At 41.8% G+C, this 27681-nt stretch overlaps 1 protein-coding gene across 9 annotated transcripts in view; it reads right to left on the reverse strand.

Moving 5' to 3' along the window:
- Window positions 1-27681, reverse strand: part of BCAS1 (brain enriched myelin associated protein 1) — a 111540-nt gene that overhangs the window by 14969 nt on the left and 68890 nt on the right. For 6 of the 9 annotated variants that reach the window (XM_040331511.1, XM_040331509.1, XM_040331506.1 and 3 more), the window contains 7 exons: window positions 9729-9899; window positions 7918-7959; window positions 6934-7086; window positions 4745-4786; window positions 2656-2832; window positions 2130-2171; window positions 563-730 (listed from right to left, as the gene is read on the reverse strand). In XM_040331511.1, the coding sequence (XP_040187445.1) occupies window positions 563-730; window positions 2130-2171; window positions 2656-2832; window positions 4745-4786; window positions 6934-7086; window positions 7918-7959; window positions 9729-9899 (795 nt within the window). The remainder of the gene's footprint in view (window positions 1-562; window positions 731-2129; window positions 2172-2655; window positions 2833-4744; window positions 4787-6933; window positions 7087-7917; window positions 7960-9728; window positions 9900-27681) is intronic. The other 3 variants (XM_040331507.1, XM_040331505.1, XM_040331508.1) reach the window with 2 other exon arrangements.

Below are 27681 nucleotides of genomic sequence, written 5' to 3' on the forward strand. Positions count from 1 at the left end.
TGCGCGTTATACGCCGATCCTCGCTGTCTCAGAGTGCCGCCGACAAAGACCGAGCTGGTTAAAAAAAAATGTTCTTTACGAGGGCTTTAATACCTGAGACATGCAGTGACCTGATTGGGAGTCCGTCCTGTTGGCTTCCAATCAAAACACGTAACTGATCGCTGTCGGTGACAGCTAACTCTATGGTTTCCTGGGTCGCTGGAAAATCTATCCGGTTGGATGCTGCCATTCCATGTGACTGTCGGCCATCTTGGTTCAGGCAGAGCCTATTTAAGCGCTGACGGCGACGGCTCGGTCGTGTGCTGTGGCCACGCTCCCAGCACACAACCTCAGGGAGCCGTGGACACATGTGCCTCGGCTGAGCGTTAAAGCCCACCTTTCCTACACCGCATATATGCATTACGTGGTCTCCAAGAGTTTAAAAAGGGGGAAGGAATTACAAGATACACCAGGACGTGGCGTGACAGTAAAGGAAGGACAGTCGGAGATGAAAGATGGAAGTCCAGTAATTGTGTGGCCAACAATAGATAAGGAAAATACAGGAGAGACAGAAGGTGCCAACCTTCCTCCAGAAGGGAACGTTCCGTGGAGCCACTTCTTTCACCGGCGGCTTCTCATTCTCCGGCGGCGCTATAACAGCGTCGGCTTGTACATCCGGAGCCACTATCTGCTCCGGGGCCGATTTTTCGGTGTTAAGAGACACGGACACAACAGGCTGCTCGACCGCAACCTACGACAAAGACCGAATGTTAGTGGCTGTTAAAGGGACGCAGAGAGACATGTGACATTCAAAAACATTTAGGAGTTTCTCTTTTAGGATGTGTTTCGTTTTTTTCGTATTCTTCTGCCAATCAGAATGAAAAGTCACCCCTACACACATGGTCACCTGATCCAGCCAACTTTGCCCAAAATTGGCAGTTATGACCAAGCTCTGTGACGTCACACGTCCAGCCCCGCCCCCCTACAGTAAGACTCACTCCCTTAGGGCACACTTAACCCCTACAGCGCCCCCTAGTGGTTAACCCCTTCACTGCCATTGTCATTTTCACAGTAATCAGTGCATTTTTATAGCACTTTTTCGCTGTGAAAATGACAATGGTCCCAAAAGTGTCCGATGTGTCCGCCATAATGTCGCAGTCACGAAAAAAATCGCTGATCGCCGCCATTACTAGTGAAAAAAATAAATATTAATAAAAATGCCATAAACCTATCCCCTATTTTGTAAACACTATGGCCCGGATTCAGGAAGGACTTACGCCAACGTATCTATTGATACGCCGCGTAAGTCCATGGATGCGCCGTCGTATCTATGCGCCTAATTCACAATACCATACGCCTGAATTTTGGCTTAATACGACCAACGTAAGTCTCCTACGCCGTTGGGCACATATTTACGCTGGCCGCAAGGGGCGCTTCCATTGATTTACGCGTCGAATATGCAAATGACCGAGATACGCCGATTCACGAACTTACTTGCGCCCGTCGCTGTAATCTACGCCGTTTACGTAAGGCGTACGTCCGGCGTAAAGTTATTCCTCCTAAAGCAGGAGTAAGTCATGTTAGGGTATGGACGACGGAACATCGACGGAACAGCCGTCGTATTTTACGTCGTTTACGTAAGTCGTACGTGAATGGGGCTGGGCTGTAGGTTACGTCCACGTCGTCGGCATTGAGCCGTCGTATCTTAGGGAGTATATGCGACGTGATTCTGAGCATGCGTGCGCATGCGCCGTTCGTTCGGCCCTTCATTTACATGGGGTCACGCTTCATTTTAATACATCACGCCCACTACCTGCCTACTTTGAATTAGGCGGGCTTACGCCGGCCCATTTACGTTACGCCGGCGCAAGTTTGGGAGCAAGTGCTTTGTGAATACTGTTCTTGCCTCTGTTACGTCGGCGTAGCGCATATAAGATGCGCTACGCCGGCACAAAGATGCGTCGATCTATGTGAATCTGGGCCTATAACTTTTGCCGAATCGCAAAAAGGGGCCTGGTCCTTAACCTGCATATTGGTCCGGGTCTTAAGTGGTTAAGAATATTTTTTTTTATACTGGAACATCTATGTTGAAGAATAAGGTCTCCCTTCATCAAAGTCATTGAAAACTATTAGAGAGGAAAGTAACTTACACTCTCCTGGACCTTTACAGGTTGGGGTTCTCCTTTAAAAGACTGAAGAGAGAAACAGGATTTAGTTGTCGCATTTGAGTACGAGGCGTTCAATAATAATGTAAAATGAAGAGTCATGGAACAGGAGAAAAAAAGCCTTTCGGTCCGTCACCCAATAGCAAGAGGACCTTAAAGGAGAACTCCAGGGGTCTCAAACTGGCAGCCCTCCAACTGTTGCAAAACTACAAGTCCCATGAGGCATTACAAGGCCCATGCCTGAAGCTGTGTAAGGGGCCCCATAATTCCTGATGGCGGCCCTGCGTCCCATCATGCCTCTAACCTTTGGGATCATGTTTGTAATCGTGTCAGCCTTGGGACTTGTAGTCCCGCAACAGCTGGAGGGCCCCAGGTTAAGCCCCCCATGCTTTATGGAGAGCATTTAAAATCAGGACAGAAAGTGATTGTGAAGAAAATTTGGGGGAAACAGAAAACTTTAAAAAAAAAGATCGATTGACTGAAGAATTCTAATTATTGTTATTTTCCCAACCTTCCTCCAGAAAGGCACAGGCCGCGGCGTGGCTTCTTTCAGCGGCTTCTCACTGTCCAAGGACGGTTTGTCGCCCTCTGCTGGTGTAGTCTCTGGTACTGCCGGCTGCTCGGGGGCCGGCTGCTCGGGGGCCTGCTGTTCGATACCTATAGACACTGCAGGCAGCTCTACTGCAATCTACAACAAAGATTAGTGGTGTGTTCACATCTCACGGGACACACAGGCGATAATATCACACCATTTGTTATTTTATATAAAGAGCGAGTTTTTGTTCTAGTAGGGATTTTTCTAGCAACCCCCCCTCTGAATCCCCTCCTATTTCTCTCCCCTCCTATCACAGATGCCCCCCCCCCCCCTACCATATCAACTTTTCTAGCACAAACCCCCCTGAATCCCCTCCTATTTCCCTCCCCTCTCATCACAGATGTCCCCCCCCCCTCTACTATATCACTTATTCTAGCACAAAACCCCTGAATCCCCCTTCCCAACATAAATCCCCTCACCACTCCTAGCACACCTCTGCAAATTTACCCTCCTAAAACAATTTTTTACCCTTTGTCACCCCCCAAATTCCCTCTTTCAACGCCCATGGCAGCTGTCCCCCGCCCAACCCCTTGTCCCAGCCCTGCCTGTAGTTCTTTGTTCTATGTCCCTATATGCTTTGTAGGCCTAGCTATGAGGGCAGACATGGAGGTCTATCTGCTTTTGTAGACCTAACTATAAGGTCAGACATGGAGGTCTATATGCTTTGTAGGCCTAGCTATGAGGTCAGGCATTGAGGTCTATATTGTTTGTAGGCCTAGGCTATGAGGTCAGACATGCAGATCTATCTGCTTTGTATGCCTAGCTATGAGGTCAGACATGAAGGTCTATATACTTTGTATGCCTAGCTATGAGGTCAGACATGAAGGTCTATATACTTTGTAGGCCTAGCTATGAGGTCAGACATGAAGGTCTATCTGCTTTGTAGGCCTAGCTATGAGGTCAGACATGAAGGTCTATCTGCTTTGTAGGCCTAGCTATGAGGTCAAATATGGAGGTCTATATGCTTTGTAGGCCTAGCTATTGGGTCAGACATGGAGGTCTATATGCTTTGTAGGCCTAGCTATGAGGTCAGACCATGGAGGTCTATATGCTTTGTAGGCCTAGCTATTGGGTCAGACATGGAGGTCTATATGCTTTGTAGGCCTAGCTATTGGGTCAGACATGGAGGTCTATATGCTTTGTAGGCCTAGCTATGAGGTCAGACATGGAGGTCTATATGCTTTGTAGACCTAGCTTTAAAGTCAGACATGGAGGTCTATATGCTTTTGTAGACCTAGCTATGAGGTCAGACATGGAGGTCTACATACTTTGTAGGCCTAGCTATGAGCTCAGACATGGAGATCTATCTGCTTTGTATGCCTAGCTATGAGGTCAGACATGAAGGTCTATATACTTTGTAGGTCTAGCTATGAGGTCAGACATGGAGGTCTATATACTTTGTAGGTCTAGCTATGAGATCAGACATGGAGGTCTATATGCTTTGTAGGCCTAGCTATTGGGTCAGACATGGAGGTCTATATGCTTTGTAGGCCTAGCTATGAGGTCAGACATGGAGGTCTATCTGCTTTGTAGGCCTAGCTATGAGGTCAGACATGGAGGTCTATATGCTTTTGTAGGCCTAGCTATGAGGTCAAATATGGATGGAGGTCTATATGCTTTGTAGGCCTAGCTATTGGGTCAGACATGGAGGTTTATATGCTTTGTAGGCCTAGCTATGAGGTCAAATATGGAGGTCTATATGCTTTGTAGACCTAGCTATGAGGTCAGACATGGAGGTCTATATGCTTTGTAGGCCTAGCTATGATGTCAGACATGGAGGTCTATATGCTTTGTAGGCCTAGCTATTGGGTCAGACATGGAGGTCTATATGCTTTGTAGGCCTAGCTATGGGGTCAGACATAGCGGCCACCCTTCCAGTGTGCAGTCATGCAAAATACAATGTAAAAGGGCCCATAGAGAATAACTTGAGAACATTTGGCTCCATGGCCAAAGATTATGAAGAACGGGAGTAAATTGTGATGTAAATTCCATTAAATAAACTTACATTTTCCTGGACCTTAGGAGGCAGGGGGTCTACCTTAAAAGACTGAATAAAAATAAAATACATTATTTTTAGAGGTATAATGGGAGATTCTTTATGAAAGAGATTGAGATTTGGTGAAGAGGATTTGGAAGTCAAAGAGGAAAGAGAAAAGCCAATCTCGGCCAGCCGATATAAGAGGAGTAAAGAAGATCTAGTTCCCCACACCAGCAGATAGGAAGGCGGCCATATTGAAGCTAATTAAAGCCCCCCTCCCCCTCCTTCCCATAATCATGAGATATAACGATTGAAAATATGGAGAGCACATTAACATGGTAGATTATTAGCATTTAAGATGTGCAAAATCTGCCAATTTTCTGATGGAGAAGGTCATCTGATGTTGCCCAGGTGAAGAGCGATTTGCCTGATTTATGATGGCTCAAGACCTTTAATTTCATTTCCCACCATGTATATTACACCAGGAAACCTGCAGTCAGTTTTACTGTGAATTTCCGGTTCATCACAGGTTGGAAGATCGATTTGTGAACTGCAGCAAAGCCCACCGGTCTGCATTGTCTAATGAAACGCTCAATCACAGGCACTAGCGGCCCAAGCATGTTTTCTGTTGTACCCTATGTAAATGTCCACCTACCCATGACTTTATGAAGCACCCTCCTAGAGTACTGTAGGTTGTTAGGTAAATTTAGTTACCTCCTCTGTAATCAGTGGAGCCAAGGGTTTGATTATTCAGGTCTGTTTGATGTCTTACAGACTATGATTGTGACGGGAGTCACTTTGGGCGGGGGGCCCATGGAACCCAGAATCCCTTGGAGAGGTTGGGAAACCTTTGTTTCAGCTCCCCATGCACCTCCTATGTCTAAGTCACCCTGTGTCTATTAGGGGCACAGGGTGACTGAGAAAAATGATGGACGGCTATTTAATGGACACTGAGAATGTGATTTTGATTACTTAAAATGGAACAGGACATCTTCCTAAATGCTTGTAGCTCCCTCAAATGCCAGGGCCCATAGTCAGTAGGCAAGAGGCTAGCATTTAGTCCCCTCCAAAAGCCTCTGTTCCAGGTGAGTCTATCAAGCTGCCCATAGTCAGTAGGCAAGAGGCTAGCATTCAGCCCCCTCCAAAAAGCCTCTGCCCAGGGTGGGACTATCAAATTGCCCATAGTCGGTTGGCAAGAGGCTAGCATTCAGCCCCCTTCAAAAAGCCTCTGTCTCAGGTGAGTCTATCACATTGCCCATAGTCGGTAGGCAAGAAGCTAGCATTCAGTCTCCTCCTAAAGCCTCTGTCCCAGGTGAGTGTATCGCATTGCACATAGTTGGTAGGCAAGAGGCTAGCATTCAGTCCCCTCCAAAAGCCTCTGTCCCGGGTGAGTCTATCACAATGATTACTTCCACCTGTCTTTTAGAAGATTCAGCCAGTAAACAGGCTGAGTATTTATGGGACTCCGGCCAATCCCTGGGGAGATATACCCAGTAGGTGGTTGGAGAGCCCACAAATGATCTGAGGCCTGAGACAGGAGCAGCAAAGTTCCTGGATGCAGTCCTGCTGGAGGAGACCCCTGGGCAGGATTATTGGAGGTGCCATCTAGGAGACATCAAGGTGATGGACAGCTATTTAATGGACGCTGAGAATGTGGTTTTGATTACTTAAAATGGAACAGAACATCTTCATAAATGCTTGTAGCTCCCTCAAATGCCAGTGCCCATAGACGGTAGGCAAGAGGCTAGCATTTAGTCTCCTTTCAAAAGCCTCTGTCCTGGTTGAGTCTATCACAATGATTACTTCCCTCGTCTTCGAGATGATTCGGCCAGTAAACAGACTGAATATTTATGGGACTCCAGGCAATTTCTGGGGAGGCATACCCAGTAGGTGGTTGGAGAGCCCACAAATGATCTGAGGCCTGAGACAGGAGCAGTAAAGTTCCTGGGTGCAGTCCTGCTGGAGGAGACCCCAGGGCAGGATTATTGGAGGTGCCATCTAGAAGACATCAAGTTCCCAGCTGTAGTCTTAGTGCTACATTTACAGTGGCCTGGTAGTAATGCCGTAAAAAACATAATTAACTCTCCATAATTAGAAGAAAAAAGAATGAAAAAAAGAATAGATGTTTCTGTAGCGTAGCTCTGATTATTTTATCTGTAGGATGATCAGGATAGGTGAGATGGAAAGCAGAAGACCACATATTGAGATTGGCCAACCTTTCTCCAGAAAGGCAGAGGACGAGGAGGTGCCTCCTGTACTGCCTTCTCCTCTTCCTGTGGCTGGACGGCAACCTCCGGTGGATTAGTATCAAGGGTTAGTGTCGGCTCCGGGGCCGCGTTTACCGATACGGCTGCCATCTCCTCCATACCCTACAACACAGATTAGTCGTTAGTACAAGAATTGCCAACCAAATAATCTTTTCTTTCATTTAACCACTTTGTATACGGGTCAATTCCGACACTTTGCCCCTACATGCAAAAATCTATACTTTTTTTGCTAGAAAATTATTTAGAACCCCCAAACATTAAATATGTTTGTTTTTAGCAGAGGCCCTATATTTCATCGCAAGTGCCTGATTGACCAAGCACTTGCGATGAAAACTATCTGGCCCAGGATTCCTTTAAAAATAATATCAAATTTTTACAATTTTACATTAAAAAAAAATTGTCGGTATGATTTCTGTAAAACTGTCAATTATACAATTATATAATATTTAATTAAAACAAAAAAAAAAAAAGATTTGACCATAGGCAAAAAGGAAGAAAAAATTTGTTCTATCTACAATATCAGATGCACACAAATAAAGTATAATATTTACAAAAAAAAAAAAACGATGAAAAATGTGATTATTGTACTCTCTGAAAAATTATGTGACATTAATAACTGTGTACATTCAAATATTAAATGAAACTAGTCATAAAAATATTTTAATCATTATTAAATCATTATTTAGAATTATTTTTTCAGCCTTTCCTTAATGATTTTCAGACCTTTTTATTATTTTTTTTTATTTTTATATATATTTTATTTTATGAATACAATGTATGAACATTTTTCAACTATATTTATAATATTTAACGCCCTCACTTGTATTATATATATAATTAATGTCCATTAATTGTGTTCATAAAAATAAAATAAAAAATATGTTATAAATCACTAACTGATGATTATCACTTACTAAAAACATGTAAACTTACATTCTCTTGGATTTTACTGGGTGGGGGGTCTCCTTTAAAAGACTGAAGATAAAGGAAAATTCAAATATTAGGTGTAAAAAGTTAGATGTAAAGCAAAAAAAAAATTTACATGTAAAACTGACATTTAGGAATCATATTTTAAATCTATTGATTTTTTTTTTACAAATGTTTCTTCTAATTTCCTGTTGCGTGCGAACCCCTAATAAAAAGACAACGGCAAAGAAAATGGTCACTAACCATTCTTAATTAATTCACACCAAATTCATAGTTACAATTAATTAATTATAACTATTAAAAAAATGACCATTCACAAATATAATTAGTTCATTATAACTAATTCATTCAAACCATTCCATCTCCAATTTATTTAAAAAACATTTTAATCTTATTTTAGATATATTAATCATATAAGCTATATTTTCTGAATTTGTATAATAATAATAATGTAATTTGGGGAAATTTCTTCTAATTTCCTGTTGCGTCTGTTGGGCAGAAAGTGATGTGCAATCTCCCCAACGAACCCCCAATAAAAAGACAATAGCAAATAAAACAGCCATTAACTATTTCTAATTCATTCTGATAACCAATTTATTAATATTATAATTGATTCAAATTAATAGTGTTTTTTTGTATAAAAAATAATGTAAGCTGTATTTATTTAAACAGACCGCAAAATCACACGGCTGATTTTCTGGAAAATTAAATATTGTGTTAAAAAATATAGGCCCAGATTCTCGTATATGGGCGTAAAACTGTGCGGGCGTAACGTATCTGCTTTACGTTACGCTGCCGCAAGTTTTACAGGCAAGTGCTTCATTCACAAAGAACTTGCCTGTAAAGTTGCGGCGGCGTAGCGTAAATCACCCGGGCGAAAGCCCGCCTAATTCAAATTAGCCAGGTAGGGGGCGTGGAGCATTTAAATTAAGCGCGTTCCCGCACCAAACGTAATGCGCATGCGCCGTCCGAAAAAAATCGCAGGGTGCATTGCTCCAAATGACGTCGCAAGGACGTCATTGGTTTCGACGTGAATGTAAATGGCGTCCAGCCTCATTCACGGACGACTTACGCAAACAAAGTAAATTGTAAAATTTCAACGCCGGAACGACGGCCATACTTAACATTGGTTGCCCCTCATATAGCAGGGGTAACTATACGCCGCGCAAATATAACGTAAACGTTGTAACTTCACTGCGTAGACCGCGTGTACGTTCGGGAATTCGCGTATTTTGCTAATTTGCATACTCGACGGGGAAAAAGACGGAGGCGCCACCTAGCGGCAAAAAAAAAAAATTGCATTTAAGATCTGACAGCGTAAGAGCCTTACGCCTGTCGGATCTAATGGATATCTATGCGTAACTGATTCTAAGAATCAGGCGCATAGATACGACGGCCCAGATTAGGACTTACGACGGCGTACATTGCGTTGCGCCGTCGTAAGCCCTTTGAGAATCTGGGCCATATACTGTATGTGTATGTGTATGTGTGTGTGTATATGTATATATGTATATGTATATATGTATGTATATGTATGTATGTATGTGTATGTGTATATATATATATATATATATATATATATATATATATATATATATATATATATATTTACATAATAAAATAGTGTTAAAGTAATTTAACATGAATTAAATGTAATATACAATAGTATTTCTCTAATATACCATTAATTATTCAAATAATTTTTTTTTTTTTCAGTGTAAGTTTAGGCCCCATCTTCTCCATTTAATACCCCACCCTAGTGGCCCCTGATTTATATACAGCAATGGATTGGAATAGAACATTTGAAGCTTACTGACCTTCCTCCAGAAAAGTCGGGGTCTTGCGGGGGATTCTTTGGCTCCTTTCCCGTCATCGGCTGCGGCGGTGATCTGCGGTGGGACATTGGAAGGTTTAGCATCCTGCGGGATTACCTGTTCTGGAGCCGACTGCTCCGAGTTGGCTGACACAACAGGCTGCTCTACTACAACCTACAAGGAAGATTAGTAGTTATTAGTACGGGGTTAGAGGTTAGCAACATTCTACGTCTGAAAATATATATTTTTTTTAGTATTCTTTCTTTTTTAATAAAGTAAAATAAAGTCTGCTTTAAAGTGTCAGTACATCAAAACTAGAATATGGATTATATAAAGAGGAAATGTCATGTGATGATATATATATATATAATGTAAACAGTCTGAAAACAATTACGATAAACTTCTGTTTCCGGGAGGAAGACTTTTTCCTACACACAGGAGGTGACTTCCTGTCCCCTGATCACATAGAGGGGGGAATTCTCGGTGCCCCTTCTTCATCCTCAAATGGATGATGTCACAGAACAATATTTAGATTTTTCATAAAAGGACTTGTATTGTAATTGAAGAAAAGTCCTTCAATAACTTTCACAAATCTATCAGTAAAACTTGAGACAGAATTTAAAATCTTTTTCACTGCAGGAGTTTACACTGACGACGTCCTTCAGTGGGATAAAGAACCAGGAAGCCAGATGTGTATTCGGAAATTATTTTTCCCTGGGAACGGGTCTTTTTCAGATCTAATAAAATCAAGAGAAGTGTATATATATATATATATATATATTTGGCATTTTATGAGATATTCAATAAAGTCTCCTTGTATTTTGCCTTGCGTGGTTCCTCCCTTCCTCATCAACCTGCTTAAATATATATATATTTAAAAAAAAAAGATTGTTTGTTTTTTGGCATTTTATCAGATATTCAATAAAAAAAACATGCTTATATATATATATATATATATATATATATATAATATAATTTTTTTGTTTTTTGCCATTTTATGAGATATTCAATAAAGTCTGTCTGTATTTTGCCTTGCGTGGTTTCTCCCTTCCTTATTACCACAATGCTAATATATATACAAACAAACACAAAAATATATATTTTTTTTTGTTTGTTGTTTGGCATTTTATGAGATATTCAATTAATAAACATGCTAATATATATATATATATATTTTTTTTTTGGGCATTTTATGAAATATTCAATAAAGTCTGCTTGTATTTTGCCTTGCGTGGTTCCTCCCTTCCTCATCATCAACATGCTAAAATATATATATTTTTGTTAGTTTGTTTTTTTGGCATTTTGTGAGATATTCAATAAAAAAAACATGATTATATATATATATATATATATATATATATATATATATATATATATATATAGTTTGTTTATTGAATATCTCATCAAATGCCAAAAAAACAAAGGGCCACATTCACATACCTTTGCGGCGGCGTAACGTATCGTCTATACATTACACCGCCGCAAGTTTTCAGCGCAAGTGCCTGATTCACCAAGCACTTGCGTGTAAACTTACGGCGGTGTAACGTAAAGCCGTCCGGCGCAAGCCCGCCTAATTCAAATGGGGCGTGTACCATTTAAATTAGGCGCGCTCCCGCGCCGGACGTACTGCGCATGCTCCGTTTTTATATTCCCGCCGTGCTTTGCGCGAAGTGACGTAATTTTTTTGAACGGCGACGTGCGTAACGTACTTTCATATTCCCCGACCGTCTTACGCAAAAAAAAAAAAATTGAAATTCGACCCGGGAACGACGGCCATACTTTAACATGGCTCATCTAAAGTTAAGCCATGTTAAAGCACGCTTAACTTTGCGCCGTCGTATCTCTTCTGTGAATCTGGCCCAAAGTCTGCTTGTATTTTGCCTTGCGTGGTTCCTCCCTTCCCCCTCATCGATATTTCTTAGATAAAAAAAGAAATTATATATATATATATATATATATATATATATATAATTTGTTGTTTTATGAGATATTACATTTAATCTGCTTATAGTTTGCCTTTCTTGGTTTCTCTTTCCCCCCTCATCAACATTAATATGAAATGTAAAAAAAAAAATATTATATACAATATATATGTGTATATATATATATATATATATATATATATATATATATATATATATATATATATACACACACAATAGCATGGAATGGAGTAGCAAGAATATAACTATTGAATTCGGTTGAATTGAGTTTAAATTTTTGTTAAACAAATTCAGAAAATGAATAAAATTTATTTAAGTAAAAAAATGTATGTAAATGACGAATCGAAAGGAAACAAATGTTTTGGTTCTGCCCAGGTCCAGTTCCCGTGTGATATAGAGCACATGATTGGACGTATATAATCCCGGTTATTGGAGGGGCGTGTCCGCTCTCTTGGAACAATGGCCGATTATTGGAAGTGAATGGTGGACGGGACGCCTCGCACAAATGTCACTTATGTAACCTCGTCCTTCCAAGAAGTATAATCGCTCTTTTCATCACCGTCCTTCTCTGTTCATAACTGATACATTTAAAGATTTATTGCAACAATTTATCTTCAGAACCTTCTAGAACAATCCGGCTTTGTGTCGGATTCCCTGGAAGGAGGAGGGGGGGTTGAGGTGGCAGACGAGGGAGAGATGGAGGACGGAGGGTTGTGTTAGAGATCCATGTCTAGGGGAGGCTTTTGGGGCTGCTTCTCACACTTGCGTGAAATTACGTTTTTTTTTTTTTAGATTTGAGGTGCTCTGTAATAAAGCTGAACCCCGGATATAAAAGACACAAGTAAATGAAGCGCTGTGTTCATTAACCCCTTCCTACCAGCCACGCCCATTTATGTGGCAGCATCGTCACATTTGATTTTGCCCCATTTGCACAGAAATAAATTTGGATACAACTTTGGGGAAAATACCGCAAAATGGCCACTAGATGGTGCCGACTTATAAGTTATATACCGTGTTTCCCCGAAAATAAGCCCGGGTCTTATATTAATTTTGGCAACAAAAGACACAGTAGGGCTTATTTTCGGGGTAGGTCTTACCATGTAATGTGCAGTCTTCTCTCCCCCTCTCCCTCCCTGCCTGACAGGAATCCCCAGTGTGAACAGAGTTAAAATGTTTGTAAAATCCTAAAAATCCACTCTATTACAGTAGTATATAATGTACAATGTGTGTGTTTCTGTAATATAATTGTGCCAAATACATTTGTTATAGCGCCGCTGTGCGCTTCTGTTACCCGCCAGAGCTCTCTTCCCCGCAATTATATTACAGAAACACACACATTGTACAATATATACTACTGTAATAGAGTGGATTATAGGATTTAACAAACATTTTTAACTAGGGCTTATTTTCGGGGTAGGTCTTATATTGCAGCCCTCCTGGAAAATAACGCTAGGTCTTATTTTCAGGGTAGGCCTTATTTTTGGGGAAACACGGTAGTTAATAGGTATGCTCCTCAGCACCATCTAGTGGCCAATATTTTAAGGTAGCCACAAGGATATAAATCCACTTTGCGTCTTTCAAAACCCAGTTACTACCTTGTAAAAGTCGAAGTGACATCATCGCTGTGCTGTACATAGCCTGTGCAGAGGGCAGAGCTGTGGGTGAGGCCCCAGATGGCTCCGCCCACTACAGCCTGTCTGTAGAAAACGATAGGAGAGGGCAGATACAAGACCAGTCACCCTGCGCAAGGAAAGAGAGCAGCAGTGAGTGGTCTTTATTACAGGAAGGTGGGCGGAGACAAGACCAGTCTCCCTGCACAAGGAGAGAGTTCAGCAGTGATTGGTTTTTATTACAGGAGGGGGCGGAGACAAGACCAGTCACCCTGCACAAGGAGAGTGAGGAGCAGTGAGTGGTCTTTATTACAGGAGGGGGCGGAGACAAGACCAGTCACCCTGCACAAGGAGAGAGAGCAGCAGTGATCGGTCTTTATTACAGGAGGGGGGCGGAGGCAAGACCAGTCACCCTGCACAAGGAGAGAGAGCAGCAGTGAGTGGTCTTTATTACAGGAGGGGGCGGAGACAAGACCAGTCACCCTGCACAAGGAGAGAGTTCAGCAGTGAGTGGTCTTTATTACAGGAGGGGCGGAGACAAGACCTGTCACCCTGCACATGGAAAGAGAGCAGCAGTGGGCGGTCTTTATTACAGGAGGGGGGCGGAGACAAGACCAGTCACCCTGCACAAGGAGAGAGTTCAGCAGTGAGTGGTCTTTATTACAGGAGGGGCGGAGACAAGACCTGTCACCCTGCACAAGGAGAGAGTTCAGCAGTGAGTGGTCTTTATTACAGGAGGGGCGGAGACAAGACCTGTCACCCTGCACATGGAAAGAGAGCAGCAGTGGGCGGTCTTTATTACAGGAGGGGGGCGGAGACAAGACCAGTCACCCTGCACAAGGAGAGAGAGCAGCAGTGATTGGTCTTTAATACAGGAGGGGGCGGAGACAAGACCAGTCACCCTGCACAGGGATAGAGAGCAGCAGTGATTGGTCTTTATTACAGGAGGGGGAAGGAGACAAGACCAGTCACCCTGCACAGGGATAGAGAGCAGCAGTGGGCGGTCTTTATTACAGGAAGGAAAAGTCTCACACTAGATTACTGCACAGATCAGGAAGAAATACACACAACACACCAAAGGGGTACTTTCAAATTATAAAACACTTTGATGGGTGGATATCACTCTGGAGGAGTGGTTGTTCCAATAAAAATCCTAAAAACCTGCGTAGCTGTTCATCTCTCAAAGTTGTACCTAAATTTGTTCTGTGCAAATGGGGCAAAATAGAATGTTCTCCAGCTATATTCTCTCCAGTTTGAATGTGGAAATACCCCGTTATGGCCACTAGATGGAGGTGAAGAGCATACTTATTGCATATGACAAGTCAACGCCATCTAGTGGCCATCTGACTTTACCCTACGACTTGAAGTATGACTTCAATGACCAGGGACGCGACTTTGATCCCCCAATAATTGGGGGGAACTCCACGACGATCTTTCTTTTTTAAATAACCGCATGGGTTCCCCCTTAATGAGCATACCGGGCCCTTCGGTCTGGTATGGATTTTAAGGGAAACACCCCCCCCCGCACTCCGAAAAAACAGCATGGGGGTCCTCCCAATATCCATACCAGACCCTTATCCGAGCACACAGACCGGCAGGTCAGGAAAGGGGGTGGGGACGAGCGAGCTACTTTGACGTAAGTCGTACTAATATGAGTGGTAGACATTGAGAATCATGGGAGAATGACTTGTCATGCAATTTTGCAGTCCAAAATTGTGGTAAAAGTTAGTCATTGCAGCAGCCCTAGAGTCCTAGGTTCAAAGCTCAGCTCTTCTTCTTGAATTTGTGAGTGTCTTACTACTACTAGTAAGACTAAGTCTTGATTTAATGCTATACCAACCAAGGACCTGGATAGCTTAGGGGTTTGGCATCCACCCATGTTCGATGCACCAATCCTAGAGTTATAGGTTCAAAGCTCTGCCCATCTTCTTGAGTTTGTGAGTGTCTTACTAGTAATACTACATTTTAGACTACTAAGTCTTGATTTAATGCTACACCTTTCAAGGAGCAGGATAGCTTAGGGGGTTAGCATCCACCCAACTTCTATGCACCGATCTTAGAGTTATAGGTTCAAAGCTCAACTCTTCTTGAATTTTTTAGTGCTTTACTACTACTAGTAAGACTAAGTTTTAGACAACTAAGTCTTGATTTAAAGCTATGCCACCCAAGGAGTTGAATAGCTTAGTGGTTTGGTATACACCCATCTTTCATACACCAATCCTAGAGGTATAGGTTCAAAGCTCTGCCCTTCTTCTTGAATTTGTGTCTTACTACTTCTAGTAAGACTAAATCTTAGACTACTAAGTCTTTATTTAATGCTACACCTCTCAAGGAGCTGTATAGCTTAGAGGTTTAGCATCCACCCAGTGCACCAATCCTACAGTTGTAGGTTCAAATATATGCCCTTCTTCTTGAATTTGTGTGTGTCTTACTACTACTACTAGTAAGTCTAAGTCTTGATTTACGTGCCTGAGACACAAAGTTCGGGTTAGCTAAGGGGCTTAGCAGATGATCTAAAAATGTTTTTAGAACCGCAGGTTCAAATCTTGACTTTTTCTCTGATCACGTTTCACACTAAGTCTTGATTAAATACTACACCTCCCAAGGAGCTGGATAGCTTAGGGGTTTAGCATCCACCCATCTTCAATACACCAATCCTAGAGTTATAGATTCAATGCTCTGCCCTTTGTCTTGAATTTTTTAGTGTTTTACTTCTACTAGTAAGACTAAGTCTTAGACAACTAAGTCTTGATTTAATACTATACCTCCCATGAAGCTGGATAGCTTAGGTATTTGGCATCCACCTCTCTTCGACACTCCAATCCTAGAGTTATAGGTTCAAAGCTCTGCCCTTCTGCTTGAATTTGTGAGTGTCTTACTACTAAGACTAAGTCTTCAACTACTAAGTCTTGATTTAATGCTGTACCTACCAAGGAGCTAGATAGCTTCAGTGCAGCAATCATAGTGTTATAGGTTCAAAGCTCAGCTCTTCTTCTCCAATTTGTGAGTGTTTTACTACTACTAGTAAGACTACGTCTTAGACAACCAAGTGTTGATTTAATGCAATACCTCCCAAGGAGCTGGATAGCTTAGGTGGTTGGCTTCCACAATTCTTCGATACACCAATCCTAGAGTCATAGGTTCAAAGCGCTGCCCTTCTTCTTGAATTTGTGAGTGTCTTACTACTTCTAGTAAGACTAAATCTTAGACTACTAAGTCTACACCACTCAAGGAGCAGTATAGCTTAGGGGTTTAGCATCCACCCATCTTCAGTGCACCAATCCTACAGTTATAGGTTCAAATATCTGCCCTTCTTCTTGAATTTCGGAGTGTCATACTACTACTAGTAAGACTAAGTCTTGATTTACGTGCCTGAGACACAAAGTTCTGGTTAGCTAAGGGGCTTAGCAGATGATCAACTCTCTAAAATGTTTTTAGAGTTGCTGGTTCAAATCTTGACTTTTTCCCTGATCACGTTTCACACACTAGTTTTGATATACTGGCTTGTAAGCTTGAGGCTGTTTGGCTTAGGGGTTTAGCATCCACTGAATTTCTACGCACCAATCCTAGAGTTATAGGTTCAAAGCTCTGCCATTCTTCTTAAATTTATGTGTGTCTTACTACTACTAGTAAGACTAAATCTTAGACTACTAAGTCCTGATTTAATGCTACACCTCGCAAGGAGCAGGATAGCTTAGGTGTTTGGCATCCACCCAACTTCAGGGCACCTATCCTAGAGTTATAGGTTCAAAGATCTGCTGTTCTTCTTGAATTTGTGAGTGTCTTACTACTACTAGTAAGACTAAATCTTAGACATCATTTGAAACAACACCTGCCAAGGTGCAGGATAGCTTAGTGGTCTAGCATCCTCCTAAATTCAGTGTACTGATCCTAGAGTTATAGGTTCAAAGCTCTGCCCTTCTTCTTGAATTTTGTGCGTGATTTACTACTACTAGTAAGACTAAATCTTAGACTACTAAGTCTTGATTTAATGCCATCCCTCCTAAGGAGCTGGATGGCTTAGGGGTTTGGCATCTACCCCTCTTTGATACACCAATCCTAGAGTTAAAGGTTCAAAGCTCTGCCCTTCTTCTTGAATTTGTGAGTGTCTTACTACTACTAGTAAGACTAAATCTTAGACTACTAAGTCTTGATTTAATGCTGCACCTCCCAAGGAGCTGGATAGCTTAGGGGTTTAGCATCTACCCAACTTCAGTGCGCCAATCCTAGAGTTATAGGTTCGAAGCTCTGCCCTTCTTCTTGAATTTGTGAGTGTCTTACTACTACTAGTAAGACTAAGTCTTGATTTAGGTGCTTGAGACAAAAAGTTCTGATTAGCTAAGGGGCTTAGCAGATGATCAGCTCTCTAAAATGTTTTTAGAGTTACAGGTTCAAATCTTCACTTTTTCCCTGATCACGTTTCACACTAAGTCTTGATTTACTGGTTTGAAAGCTTGAGGCTATTTAGCTTAGTGGTTTAGCATCTACTAAAGTCCATCTCAATAATCTTAGAGTTATAGGTTTGAAGCTATGATCTTCTTTTTGACTTTGTTGGTTTTTCAGATAATGTTTCACTTATTAAGTTTCACTTTACTATCAGCAAGCTCAAAGTTCTGGCTGCCTCAAGGGCTTAGAAGTAGAGTTAGCTATCTACTAGAGATGTCTAACTTCTATGTTCCGATCTTGATTTTTTTATTTCTTTATTACTTTGTGCATGTCACTTTTGTGCTTACTAAACCTTGTAATTTGATGGCTTTAATTATTATGTTTCACTTTTTAGGTCTTGATTTAGTACTACTGCTCCCAAGGTGCTGGGTAGCTTAGAGGTTTAGTGTCCCCCCTTCTACATTTCAGCTAATCCTAGAGTTATAAGTTCAAATCTCAGCTGCTCTTTTCGAAATTTGTGAGTGTCCTAATCATGTTTCTCTTACTAAGTCTTGAGTGACGATGTTGGGTTGCAAACTTCTGGTTGGGTAAGGGACTTAACACATAATCAGCTTTTTTAAAAGGTTCTTGGAGTTGCAGGTTCAAGTCTTAAATTTTTTCCCTGATCACTTTTTTTACCTACTAAACCTTGATTTACTGGTCTTCAAGCTCACCCCTCTGGTTAGCTTAGTGGTTCAGAATCTTCTAGATTTTGTTCCAATGATCTTAGCGTTACAAGTTTGAAACTGTTATTTTCTTTTTGAATTTGTAAATGTCCTAATCATGTTTCTCTTACTAAGTCTTGAGTTACGGTGTTGAGTTGCAAAGTTCTGGTTGGGTAAGGGTCTTAACAGATAATCAACTCTCTAAGAGGTTCTTGGAGTTGCAGGTTCAAATCTTAGATTTTTTTTTCCCTGATCACTTTTGTACTTACTAAACCTTGTAATTTGATGGTGTTAATGATTATGTTTCATGTTTTAGGTCTTGATTTAGTGCTGCTGCTTCCAAGAAGCTGGATGGCTTAGGGGTTTAGCATCCACCCTTCTTCACTGCAGCTAATCCTAGAGTTATAGGTTCAAGTCTCAGCTCATCTTTTTGAATTTGTGAGTGTCCTAATCATGTTTCTCTTACTAAGTCTTGATTTACAGCGTTGTGTTTCCAAGTTCTGGTTGGGTGAGGGACTTAACAGATAATCAATATCTAAGAGGTTCTTAGAGTTGCAGGTTCCTATCTTAGATTTTTTCCCTGATCACTTTTGTACTTACTAAACCTTGTAATTTGATGTTGTTAATGATTATGTTTCACTTTTTGGGTTGTGCTTTGGTACTCCTGCTCACATGGCTTAGAGCCTTACCAGCCACCTTTCTTCACTCCCAAATTCGAAGAGTTGTAGGTTTGAATCTCAGGTGGACCTTTTGGAAATTTTGGGTCCTGATCACATTTTGCTTACGTCTTGATGCAGCTGTAAGTTCCGATTGGCTCAGGGGTTTAACGGTTAGTCATTTACTCTTTGAAAGTGCTCTTTTACAGGTTCAAGTCCTGTACATGTACCTATCTATATCCCAATGATCTTACAATTATAATTTCTGATCTCAGGTTTTCTTTTATAATTTGTTGGCATTAATGATTATGTTTAACTTTTTGGGTTTTAGGGCTAATGTTCTCAAGAAGCTGGGTAGCTGAGGGGTTTAGTGTCCACCCTTCTTCACTGTAGCTAATCTTAGAGTTATAGGTTCAAATCTCAGCGCCTAATTTTGAAATTTGTGAGTCCCAATCATGTTTCTCTTACTAAGTCTTGATTCAGGGATTCAAAGTTCTGGTTGGGTAAGGGACTTAATAGATAATCAACTCTATAAGAGGATCTTAGTTGCAGGTTCATATCTTAGATTTTTTTCCTGATCACTTTTGTACTTACTAAACCTTGATTTACTGGTCCGCAAGCTCAATGCTTTGGTTAGCTTAGTGGATCAGAATCTCCTAGATTTCGTTCCGATGATCTTAGAGTTATAAGTTTGAAACTGTTAATTTCTGTTAGAATTTGTCAGTGTTTCAGATTATGTTTCACTTACTAAGTCTTGATTACTATTGGTAAGCTCCAAGCTCTGGCTTGCTCAAGGGCTTAGTAGTAACAACAGATGTCTTTTAGAGATGCCTGGGTTCTTGGGTCTTAGAGTCGCAAGTTCAAATCGCTGGTTGCTCTTTTGCATTTGTGGGTGCCCTGATCGTGTTTTGCTTTCTAAGTCTAGATTTACTGCTGAAGCCATCAGATGTCTGGTTGGCTCAGTGGGTTAACAGGCAGTCACCTTCATCTCAAGTATTACGGTGTTGCAGTTTCAAATCTTGATTTATTTATTTTTTGCATTTATTTAAGCAGTTTCCTGATCATGTTTCACTTACTAAGTCTTGAATTATTCCATCAGTAGCCATGGTTGCACATGGCTTAGGGCATTAGCAGCCCCTTAGCTTCACTCCCGAACTAAAAGAGTTGTAGGTTTGAATCTCAGGTGAACCTTTTTGAAATTTTGGGTGTCCTGATCACATTTTGCTTACTAAGTCTTGATTTACTAGCACATGACTCTAACTTCTGGTTAGCTCAGGGGTTTAACAGTTAGCCAAGTTACTCCTGGAAGTGTTCTTTCGCAGGTTCAAGTCCTGTACATGTACCTTTCTACGTCCCAATGATCTTAGAGTTATAGATTCCGATCTCAGGTTTTCTTTTGTAATTTGTTGGCGTTAATGATTATGTTTAACTTTTTAGGTCTTGATTTATTACTACAGCTCCAAAGAAGCTGCATAGCTTAGGGGTTTAGCATCCACCCTTCTTTACTGCAGCTAATCCTGGAGTTATAGGTTCAAATCTCAGCTCCTCTTTTTGAAATTTGTGAGTGTCCTAATCATGTTTCTCTTACTAAGTCTTGATTTACAGTGTTGGGTTCCAAAGTTCTGGTTGGGTGAGGGACTTAACAGCTAATCAACTCTCTAAGAGGTTCTTAGAGTTGCAGGTTCAAATCTTTATATTTTTTTCCCTGATCACTTTTGTACCTACTAAACCTTGTCATTTGATGGTGTCAATGATTATGTTTCACTTTCTAGCTCTTGATTAAGTACTGTTGCTCTCCAGAAGCTGGGTAGCTTAGGGGTTTAGCATCCACCCTTCTTCACTGCAGCTAATCCTAGAGTTATAGGTTCAAATCTCAGCTCCTCTTTTTTGAATTTGTGAGTGTCTTAATCACGTTTCTCTTACTAAGTCTTAAATTACAACATTGGCATACAAAATTCTGGTTGGGTGAGGGACTTAACAGATAATCAACTCTCTGAAAGGTTCTTAGAGTTGCAGGTTCAAATCTTAGATTTTTCCCCGATCACTTTTGTACTTACTAAACCTTGTAATTTGTTGGTGTTCATGATTATGTTTCACTTTTTTTGTCTTACTTCAGTACTCTTGCTCACATGGCTTAGGGCCATAACAGCCACCTATCTTCACTCCCGAACTAAAAGAGTTGTAGGTTTGAATCTCAGGTGGACGTTTTTGAAATTTTGGGTGTCCTGATCACATTTTGCTTACTAAGTCTTGATTTACTAGCACACTGCTCTAAGTTCCGGTTAGCTCAGGGGTTTAACGGTTTAGCCAGTTACTCCTGAAAGTGTTCTTTCGCAGGTTCAAGTCCTGTACATGTACCTATCTACGTCACAATGATCTTAGAGTTCTAGATTCCGATCTCAGTATTGCTTTTGTAATTTGTTGGCGTTAATGATTATGTTTAACTTTTTAGGTCTTGACTTATTACTACAGCTCCAAAGAAGCTGCATAGCTTAGGGGTTTAGCATCCACCCTTCTTTACTGCAGCTAATCCTGGAGTTATAGGTTTAAATCTCAGCTCCTCTTTTTGAAATTTGTGAGTGTCCTAATCATGTTTCTCTTACTAAGTCTTGATTTACGGTGTTGGGTTCCAAAGTTCTGGTTGGGTGAGGGACTTAACAGATAATCAACTCTCTAAGAGATTCTTAGAGTTGCAGGTTCAAATCTTTAGATTTTTTTCCCTGATCACTTTTGTACCTACTAAACCTTGTAATTTGATGGTGTCAAAGATTATGTTTCACTTTCTAGCTCTTGATTCAGTATTACTGCTCTCCAGAAGCTGGGTAGCTTAGGGGTTTAGCATCCGCCCATCTTCCTTGCAGCAATCCTTGAGTTATAGGTTCAAATCTCAGTTCCTCTTTTTTGAATTTGTGAGCGTCTTAATCACGTTTCTCTTACTAAGTCTTAAATTACAACATTGGCATACAAAGTTCTGGTTGGGTGAGGGACTTAACAGATAATCAACTCTCTGAAAGGTTCTTAGAGTTGCAGGTTCAAATCTTAGATTTTTCCCCGATCACTTTTGTACTTACTAAACCTTGTAATTTGATGGTGTTCATGATTATGTTTCACTTTTTTGGTCGTAATTCAGTATTCCTGCTCACATGGCTTAGGGCCTTAACAGCCACCTATCTTCACTCCCGAACTAAAGGTGTTGTAGGTTTGAATCTCAGGTGGACGTTTTTGAAATTTTGGGTGTCCTGATCACATTTTGCTTACCAAGTCTTGATTTATTCCATCAGTAGCCATGGTTGCACATGACTTAGGGCATTAGCAGCCACTTAGCTTCGCTCCCGAACTAAAAGAGTTGTAGGTTTGAATCTCAGGTGAACCTTTTTGAAATTTTGGGTGTCCTGATCACATTTTGCTTACTAAGTCTTGATTTACTAGCGCACAGCTCTAATTTTTCCGATTGGCTCTGGGGTTTAATGGTTAGATAGTTATTCCTGAATGTGTTCTTTCACAGGTTCAATTCCTGTACATGTACCTATCTACATCCCAATGATCTTAGAATTATAGTTTCTGATCCCAGGTTTTCTTTTGTAATTTGTTGGCGTTAATGATTATGTTTAACTTTTTAGGTCTTGATTTAGTACTACTGCTTCAACCGAGAAGCTGGATAGCTTAGAGGTTTAGCATCCACCCTTCTTCATTGCAGCTAACCCTAGAGTTATAGGTTCAAATCTCAGCTTTTCTTCATGAATTTTTAAATGTCCTAATCATGTTTCTCTTACTAAGTCTTAAGTGACAATCCTGATTTGCAAACTTCTGGTTGGGTAAGAGACCTAACAGATAATCATCTCTATAAGAGGTCCTTTGAGTTGCAGGTTCAAATCTTAGATTTTTCCCTGATCACTCTTTTTACTTACTAAACCTTGATTTACTGATCTGCAAGCTCAACACTCTGGTTAGCTTAGTGGTTCAGTCTCCTAGATTTCGTTACGATGATAGAGTTATACGTTTGAAACCGTTTGTTTCTTTTTGAATTTGTGAGTGTCCTAATCATGTTTCTCTTACTAAGTCTTGATTTACAGCGTTGGGATGAAACGTTCTGGTTGGGTGAGGGACTCAACAGATAATCAGCACTCTAAGAGGTTTTTCAAGTTGCAGGTTCAAATCTTGGATTTTTCCCTTAGTGGTTCAGAATCTCCTAGATTTCGTTCCGATGATCTTAGAGTTATAAGTTTGAAACTGTTCATTTCTTTTAGAATTTGTCAGTGTTTCAGATTATGTTTCACTTACTAAGTCTTGATTTACTATTGGTAGTAGCAATAGTATATCTTTTAGAGATGCCTGAGTTCTTAGGTCTTAGAGTCGCAAGTTCAAATCTCTGGTTGCTCTTTTGTATCTGTGGGTGCCTCGGTCATGTTTTGCTTACTAAGCCTTGATTTACTGCGGAAGGCATCAGATGTCTGGTTGGCTCAGTGGATTAACAGGCAGTCACCTTCATCTCAAGGATTACGATGTTGCCGGTTCAAATCTTGATTTATTTAAGCAGTTCCCTAATCATGTTTTACTTACTAAGTCTTGAGTTATTCCTACAGTGACCATGGCTTAGGGCCTTAAGAGCCACCTATCTTCACTCCCAAAAGAGTTGTCGGTTTGAATCTGAGGTGAACCTTTTTGACATTTTGGGCGTCCTGATCACATTTTGCTGACTAAGTCTTGGTTTACTAGCATCTAGCTCTAAGTTCCTGTTAGCTCAGCGGCTTAACAGTTAGCCAGTTACTCCTGAAAGTGTTCTTTCACTGGTTCAAGTCCTGCTGAATTTTGAATTTGTGTGTCTGTGATTATCTTTCACTTTCCTTGACTTTGATTTGCAGCCTGGAGATCTCAAAGGGCTAGCTGGCTGGCTTGGGAGACTAGCAACCAGCCAGCCTAATCGCAGAAAGTTGAGCTCAAAGGTTTGAAACTCGCCATACCTTTTGAATTTGTGAGTGTCCCTGATTAAATTTCGCTAACAACATCTTTGTTTACCAGCTACAATCTTACACGACCAGCTAGCTCATGTGCTAAGCAAACAGCCTTTCATTGCAGTCTGTAGAGATGCAAGTTTGAATCCCAAGTCCAGCTTTTTACAACTTTATGGCTCTTTCCCCTTGAAATAGGAGAACTTACACACCCTTCCTCAGCCAAAGGCAAGTGGCTCAAAGGATGGTGTCACCGACATGCACACCATGGGGGCCTGAGTTCAAATTCATAAAGGCACAGTAGGCTACAAGAGCAAACCATGAGAGTGCTAAGGACAAAACCATGAGAGCGCTGAAGAACCTGAGGGCGAAACCATGAGAGCGCCAAAGACCCAGAGGGCAAAACAATGAGAGCACTGAAGACCCAGAGGGTGAAACCATGAGTGCGCTGAAGACCCAGAAGACAAAACCTTGAGAACGCTAAAGACCCAGAGGACAAAATCACAAGAGTGTTGAAGACCCAGAGGGCAAAACCATGAGAGCGCTGAAGACACAGAGGGCGAAACCATGAGAGCGCTGAAGACCCAGAAGGTGAAACCATGAGTCCGCTGAAGACCCAGAAGGTGAAACCATGAGTCCGCTGAAGACCCAGAGGACAAAATCACAAGAGTGTTGAAGACGCAGAGGGCAAAACTACAACAGCGTTAAAGACTCAGAGGGCAAAACTACAAGAGAGTTGAAGACCCGGAGGGCAAAACTATGAGAGTGTTGAAGACACAGAGGGCAAAACCACGAGAACGCTGAAGACTCAAAGGACAAAACCAAGACCCAGAGGGCAAGAACACTGAAGACCCAGGGGGGCAAAACCATGAGAGTGTTGAAGACCCAGAGGATGAAACCATAAGAGCACTCTCAAACAACAAAACCATGCCAGCAGTGAAGACCCAGATGTTGAAACCCTGAGAAGAGTTAAAGACATAGAGGACAAAATCAGAAGAGCACTTGAAGACCCAGTGTATTGGAACCAGAGGGCAAAGATACAAGGTCACCGAAGACCATGAGAACTATGGAAAAATTGTAAATTCCCTACCAGAAAACTCTGGGGTCATGCTTAAAATCAACCTCCTCCACCTGAGAATCATGTCTCTCTGTTTGGTGAAGTTTAAACCAATAAATATCTTTTTTTTTTTACACAACCCCCACACTTTTGAACTGTTTCTCACCCCCTAATGGGCAGGTCTGAAGACCATATCCAGAGATTGAGACATCAAGGTCCTCCACCTGGGATTTGAACTCAGGTCTCCAGTAGACCAAGTCAAGTGCTCTTACCCTCAGAGCCAAACTTCCAGCTCTAAAGATAAAGAGTTCGTTCTTTTATTTGAGACTTAGGCAGACTTTACACAATACAAAAAAAAGTAAAATGAACAAAACCATAAAAGGCCCAGCAATCCATGAACAGCAGCACAGCACTGCTGTCACGACCGGCTGGATCAGTTCCCATGTAGCCGTTGGAATCAGTGGACGGGTTGAAGAGCAATTTGCCTACTTGAAGTTGGCGTCTCCAGTTGGGTGGAAAGACATTTGCGTATTTTTTAGGGGATGATCTTATCACAACGCGGCGATTCACCGCATATAGACATCTTTGGGCGTGTTCATTGAAATCGGCACTTGTCTTCCGTGATGGAGAAGAGAACGTTCTACACATTGAAGAGCTGAGTTGTGGAAAGAAGAGAGGCGATCTCATGAGAACATCACAACACCTTCCAGGAGCTGTTGGTCTTACTTTCTGTCTTCCCAAATTACGATCGTATTTGGTTCATGACTAGTCCAAAAATGAATTAAGCCATGGTTGGCTGGAGCACTGCAGTAATGTCAATTCAGTCAGAGGCATTTAGATACACTATATTATCAAAAGTATTGGGACGCCGGCCTTTACACGCACATAAACTTTAATGGCCTCCCCAGTCTTAGTCCGTAGGGTTCAATATTGAGTTGGCCCCGCCCTTTGCAGCTATAACAGCTTCAACTCTTCTGGGAAGGCCGTCCACAAGGTTTAGGAGGGTGTCTATGGGAATGTTTGACCATTCTTCCAGAAGCGCATTTGTGTGGTCAGGCACTGATGTTGGACAGGAAGACCTGGCTCGCAGTCTCCGCTCTAATTCATCCCAAAGGTGTTCTATGGGGTTGAGGTCAGGACTCTGTGCAGGCCATTGATACCAATGATGGGGCACTAGTTTTCCTACTGATACAATGTAACCTTGGATTACGACCATCATTCATTCCAGGAGAATGCTCGTAATCCAAAGCACTCGCATATCAAAGCGGGTTTTCCCATAGAAGTCAATGTAAACTAAAATAATTTGTTCCGCATGGACTTCTATGGCATGCAATACCGCATGTGGCCAGAGGTGGCGGGGGGGGGGGCGCTGGAGAGCCTCGGAAATACTTGGAAAGGCTGAACTCGGAAAAAAACCTTGGAAAGGCTCAGGAACAGAGTATTTCCGAGTCACTAGGCTCCGGCGCCCCCCGACCTCTGGCCAAATGCGGTACTGCACACGGCTGTGGCTTGAATCCTGCTACACTCGCAAACCGAGTCAGGATTTTCAAAAAATAAATGCTCGTATTGCGAAACGCTCGTTAACCACGTTACTCGCACTCCGAGGTTCCACTGTATATAAAAAAACATAAAATAAAAGCTTTCACAACATTCACAAAGCATAAGACCCCATACACACCATACAACTTTTTTTTTTTTTTTAGATTTACCAAAACCATGTAGTGTAAGGACCGGCCTGATTGCATAGAAATTAAAACTCTTAGGCCCCGTACACACGTCCGAGAAACACGACGGGCAAAACACATCATTTTCCCCGTCGAGTTCCTTGTTCGGCTGTCAGAAAACTCGTCGAGCCAAATTTTCCCATTGCCTAACGAGGAAATAGAGAACATGCTCTCTTTTTGGCTCGACGGGTTTCTCTGCGAAAAGTGTACACACGACCGGTTTTCTCGGCAAAATACGTCTCCCATCGAGTTTCTTGCTGAATTCTGCCGAGAAAACCGGTCGTGTGTAGGTTTGACCTCCATATTTATATGGTTTTGGTAAATCTGCAGAAAATTGTATAGTGTGTATCCAGATTAAAGGTAACTCTCTACCATAGGCGTCCGCTGAATTTTTTTCAGGGGGGGGGCACAGACCCCTCCATTCAGCACAGATGGACCCCCCCTTCATCACAGACCCTCCATTCAGCACAGATGGACCCCCTTTAGCACATACCCCCCCTCCATTCCGCACAGACCCCTCCATTCAGCACAGATGGACCTCCCCTTCAGCACAGACCTTCCCATTCTGCACAGACCCCTCCATTCAGCACAGATGGACCCCCCTTTAGCACAGACCCCCCTCCATTCCGCACAGACCCCTCCATTCAGCACAGATGGACCCCTCTTTAGCACAGACCCCCCCTCCATTCCGCACAGACCCCTCCATTCAGCACAGATGGACCCACCTTCAGCACAGACCCCCCTCCATTCCACACAGACCCCCCCTCCATTCCGCACAGACGCCTCCATTTAGCACGGACCCCCCTTCAGCACAGATGGACCCCCTTTAAGCACAGACCCGCCTTTCAGCACATACCCCCTTCAGTACAGACCCCCGTTCAGCACATACCTTCCCAATTAAGCACAGATGGACCCCCCCATTCAGCA

The sequence above is a fragment of the Rana temporaria genome, chromosome 12 (genome assembly GCF_905171775.1).
Source record: "Rana temporaria chromosome 12, aRanTem1.1, whole genome shotgun sequence".
NCBI classification, from domain to species: Eukaryota; Metazoa; Chordata; class Amphibia; order Anura; family Ranidae; genus Rana; species Rana temporaria.